The 5,717-nt window shown below is 33.0% G+C and overlaps 1 protein-coding gene across 1 annotated transcript; it reads right to left on the reverse strand.

The window, feature by feature from the left end:
• Window positions 1–3,140: 3,140 nt before the first annotated feature.
• Window positions 3,141–3,981, reverse strand: LOC108771582 (THAP domain-containing protein 4-like). The gene is made up of 3 exons (XM_018536904.1): window positions 3,725–3,981; window positions 3,399–3,581; window positions 3,141–3,300 (listed from the first exon to the last, which is right to left on the reverse strand). Exons 2-3 carry the CDS (start codon window positions 3,444–3,446, stop codon window positions 3,163–3,165), a joined length of 186 nt encoding a protein of 61 aa, XP_018392406.1. The 5' UTR covers window positions 3,447–3,581; window positions 3,725–3,981; the 3' UTR covers window positions 3,141–3,162.
• Window positions 3,982–5,717: the final 1,736 nt, after the last annotated feature.

The raw sequence follows: 5,717 nt of genomic DNA on the forward strand, positions 1-5,717 counted from the left end.
TTTTTTTTTTTACATATTATACATTTTTGCTTTGTTTTTTTTGTACTGCTAAAATAATTGTCAGCTCTCTAAACATAATGTTTGTTTCTATCGCTATATTACAGGCGGAGGAGTTCGCTCGAGTAACACAATATTTGCAGGAACAGGTCACTTTTTTAAACAACAAAAATTGCGACTTGGTATGATTAAATGCAGCACAAGAGAACTTTCAACGTTTACAACAGCAAACCAGCTTAGGGTCTGAGCACAAGCACTGCCGTAATATTTTACGACATACTTAAGTTGTAGACGTAAATAACGCACAAGCTTTGGCGTATCGGCGTATGACGTGTTTATGTACATTATTGACATATCTTTCGATAGTGTGCATAAACACGTCATACGCCGATACGTCAAAGCTTGTGCGTTATTTACGTCTACAACTTAAGTTGTCGTAAAATGTTACGGCAGTGCTTGTGCTCAGACTCTTATACGAATCAGTGGCTGCGGATAATCAAGCCATGAAAAAAACGTTAGAAAGATGGCATACTATTTTTAAGGTATATTCGTTTTACCCACAAGTGTCAAATTATTTAGATAAATATAATATTGAGTGATTTATATCTGTATAATAATATTATAATATAAAGAGTTCTATAGTATTATATTATAAAGAGATTATTAGGTTCTGTGTGTTAGAATGATGACAGGTATTTTCAATTAAATTTTTTTCATAAAAAACAATTAAACAAGAAAACAGATGAAACAAACGCAAAATTACGAAGTTATCAAGGAATTTGAAGCGTAATGGTAATCATGCTATAAAATTTGACATCTAATGGTTAATATTCATATTATCAAGTGTATATTACTAATTATATATTGGAATACTGTTAATTGTATATTGTAATTTTTTATATAGAATCATGCGTTTTTACATTGTGAAATCAAATTGAGAAGTGTACATAATATAGAATTAAACATCTAATAATGATTATTCATATTATCAAGTGTATATTACTAATTATATATTGGAATATTGTTAATTGTGTATTGTAATTTTTTATATAGAATCATGCGTTTTTACATTGTGAAATCAAATTGAAGTGTACATAATATAGAATTAGACATCTAATAATGATTATTCATATTATCAAGTGTATATTACTAATTATATATTAGAATACTGTTAATTGAATATTGTATTGTGAATTGAATTTTTTATACAGAATCATGTGCGTTTTTACATTGTGAAATCAAATTGAAGTTTGTATTTGTATAATCTTTATAATTTTGTCCACAATTTATAAAAATTGTTATAGGAATTACATAAATAAAAGATTGACAGATATTTCTGCAATATTTATTATTTATTAGAAAATAAAGGGACAAGTAATGTGATCAATACTTATACAAAAATTATCACAGCATATCACGTAATATACATATATATTAATATATTGTATATGTATATTTTACATAATATATATATTAACATAGATATGTCATACTATGGTCACGTTCAGCAGACTCAACTGTTGCGGAGCGGATCCATGAACGCTCACTGCTATTGGATGATCTAAAAGAATATACCAATAGTAGTGAGTGCTCATGGATCCGTCTGCTGAACGTGACCAATATGTAACATATTTATAATCTAATTTTTTCTCCGTTTCGCACTGGCAGTACCACAAACAATTTTTCGTTTTTTACTATTTTCTGAGAAATTTGTCGTACAGAAAGAACGTACTATAAAAAAATGCTTTATCGTTTTTTCTTTCATATCGCAGCACGATGGGAATTTAATATCTAATTGATCTATTAAATGCTGTATTAGATTCCTATTACAATTTCTCAGCAGGTAATTTTTGTATTTCGTAAAATAGTATTCGCAGTGAAAAATTAAAAAAAGTATTTCAAAACAAGATTCTTTTAAACCACCTTGGTTGGCTTCTGTTGTATATGTTTTCCATTTGTTTACAACGGCAATATCAGGCAAATTTTCAGACATGAATTGAATACAGTCGGAACATATTTTTTTTCTATAGCTTTTGTAGTACTCCCGGCTATATAAAAAACAATATTAGCATCGTGATGCGACATAATTTCACTTAATCGGTCAATTGAAAGCATTTCAATTTTAAATTTAATTTGTGAAGCTGCATCGTTTACAGGCAAAATCTCTTGACATTCCTTGTCACAATACTTCGTACGTGCAATTTTTCTTTTTTTCTCACATAGATCCAATAGAAATTCATCTGAGTCATTCATGTAACTGCTATGCTTCACTTCGGATATATATTGTGCGACAGAAATAGACCTAATTGCTCGTAAGGCTTTTAGTGCGCTAGGCATAGATCCTTCTCTACGCCTAATTTGCGAGAAAATGTTTTCTAACGCATCTTGCGTAAATGGGTGTCCTAAGACGAAATCAAATCCACATTTGAACAAGAATTCAGATACATCACAAAAAGTCAACGACGCCATAACTAAACCGTAATTAAGTGGTTTCCAACCCTTATCGAAAATGCAGTGTTTAAATAAATCAATAATCATGTGAAGAAAAATGTAATTCCGATCACAATTCCGCGATGTAATTGATGCTTTCCTGACTTTAGATGTTATTGCTTGGCCGTCAATCGGCTATTCCCTATTATTAATATTGTTAATTATTTGTATTTTCCGTAATTAATTAAATTTTTCACAGTTCTCAATATACTCATTAGCATCAAAAATTAATAAATTGCATGGTAATTTAATATGTGATTTACTATTCGAAGTTCTGTTTATAAGATTGTATTTCAAGATCAAAAAAGGTGCGATTTGCAGAATTGAATACGTATATAAATTCACTTTAAATATTTATGCATTAAAATTTGCTTTGATTGAAAATAGGTTTATTCCTTTTAACTGATTAATTATTTATAATTTTTATTTTCAAAACTAATGAAAAATAATACCATTTTTAATCGGCAAATAAGTAGGAACCATTTCATGAATACAACTTTTTTTATAATTCGTCCAAAGATTTTTTCAATTTGTTCATCCGTTTTTATAAATTAGGCTTTCCGCCATTTCGAACTCGAAATTATTGGAGGATTTATATTTCAAGATTAATAACCCTAAAAACTTCCAGTCTTTACTTTTAAGCGAGAAAAATGAAGTTGCACAACGATTGGAATCCTATGTCCAGGTTTTGCTATGTTTCGACCCACTGTGCGGGGGGTTGGGCACATCGAAAAGCGTTGGGACTGCATTCGGTTTAAGTTTTCTCCAGCCATCAATGCGGTGAGCTTCGAATTGGGAATCTTCAAAATGTACCTTGAAACAAACAAAAAAATATTATTAGCGTTGAGTATTAGGCCATTGGGTGATATGATAAAAAAATTATATCCTTATTTTGAGAGAGAGATACTTACCTCACACAATCGCGAAGAGATGGTCGGTGTCCACTTATCTCGTCGCATATTGTCAACCCATTTATCTTACCCTTAGGGAACGAGAAGAGCCTGTAGCCCTTATCAACCCGATTACTACAATTAACTGCGGCACAGCCAGGCATTTCTTTAAATGCGAATTATATGTCCTTATATGATTTGTTTCTGCAACAAGAAAATAACGTCTTGAAGGTTATCTTTCTGAGACATAAATATTTGCAGATAAAAAGAACAAATTTCTATTCTGACACAGAAATTAATTATTTCCGTGTTTGTATGAATGTTTTTTTAATTGGAAAAATACATACTTTTTGGATTAAATGCGGCGAATTGTTGTTCGGACATTCAATCAGCATTGCTGTTCACTCGCTGTAGTGGCACTGTTTGGCACAAAAATGGCGGATAGGAATACTCCCCTTTATAGTGCCTTAGTAGTACTAGAGTACGCATTGTAGGAATGGGGTTAATCCTATCTAGAAAAGGACGCACTCATTTTGGCTAGAGATACTATAGTAGCGTTTTCCACTGGGAAAACGCTATAAGAGAGATTAGACAATGCGTTAACGATTTCTGATTGGCTCCCGTCGCTTGGGGTATAATCGGAAGTGTGAGAGAGAAAAATAGCTGATCTAACCTGTCACCTGTCGAAAGAAAACAGCGTGTCTGAATCTGAATAATCAACTTTGGACGAAACTGGTTAAAAGTACATTAAGCATATAACGAAAAAAAAAAAAAAAAAAGAAAATAGCCTCGGTTAATCGATTATAAGTCAATACTTGTGCAAATTATAATGTATGTGTATTTTATTTCAGACTATGTGATTTATATAATGTGCCATATTTTCAATGTAGCCTCAAAAATTTTTTTCAAATAAAATAGGTGAATAACAAATGTCTAATAGTTGCTGTGCTTTTATATATTTATATATATGTAACATAACATGTGTATATATACATATAATAATAATATATAATTCCTTAATAATCTTAATTTATATTACCTAACCTTAAATGGGAAAACTGATATAGTTAGTAAGCCTTTTTTAAATATTTTTTAAAATATTTATTCACATTCCTAAATGAAAAACATCAAACTTAAAATAAAACTATATATATCGTATACAAATAATTCTTGCATTCATTCAACAATCAAAATAAACCGCCATCAAAAACGTCATATCCGATATCCGGTTTTACCCCACGACGGCTTGTTGTCTAATCTCAGGCCGGTATTCATAGTCAGTTCTTATATTCAAGACCGTCTTAAGTTCAGTCTTGAGGAGTTACGAACCAATCAGAGGGCCGCTTTAGCATCTTAAGGCATTACTTAAGACATTCTTGAAATAAGAACCGACTATGAATACCGGCCAATAGTATCTCTAATTTGGGCCTTTTCGTTCTCTCGTTTCGCGCATGCGTATAGCCATATACTCTGAGAGAGGGGATCGAAAGAAAGAACGAGTCGAACGAGAAAAGTTTCATCATTATATGACCGGATAAACCTGAATGAGCCTGATCACTTTGGAATCAAACAAAGAATTGAGTTTGATAAGGTTAAGGGCTCTCGATGAATAATATCAATAAATATTAATGATAAAAATCTATTACTTATACCCCTATAATTCCAGTTATGCGAGCATATTGACCAGCACCACCAGATTGTTTCTTATAAAGATAGTCAAATTCACATGGTTTAGTTAAGTCTGCGGAAATAAACTTTTGGCTTTCCAAGAATGACCGAACAAGCCTGATCTCTTTGAAGTCAAAAGAATTGACTTTGATAAGGTTAAAGGAGCCTACAGACTAGAGCGGCGGTGAAGCGGCGAGCGATAGCCAATGAGAGCCATGATTTTACGTAAAAGTATGGCTCTCATTGGTTATCGCTCGCCGCTTTACCGCTGCGCCGCTCTGGTCTGTAAGCTCCTTAAGGTTTCCCAGTGCCAAGGGTTGCTCTTTCAATTCCTTAAGCGGGGAGCACACACTTTTGCATAACGCATAATACATATACATAAAGAATTTGATTGGTCCATTGACTCATGCATAAGAAAATGGGCCAATAAAATTCCTTATGCACATGCTTTATGCGTTATGCAAAAGTGTGTGTTGGGGCTCTTATTCTTTCTTTCAATCCCCTCTCTCAGAGTATACGGATATACGCATGCGCGAAACGAGAGAGAACGAAACGGTTCCATTGGAACCCTGCGCCGCCGCTTCACGCCGCCGCCGCCGATAAATTATTATCCGCCGATTCCGCCGCCGCCAATTTTAAAATGTCCGCCGAACGCCGCCGCCGCCGCCGCCG

The sequence above is a fragment of the Cyphomyrmex costatus genome, unplaced genomic scaffold, assembly GCF_001594065.2.
Source record: "Cyphomyrmex costatus isolate MS0001 unplaced genomic scaffold, Ccosl1.0 scaffold1614, whole genome shotgun sequence".
NCBI lineage: Eukaryota > Metazoa > Arthropoda > Insecta > Hymenoptera > Formicidae > Cyphomyrmex > Cyphomyrmex costatus.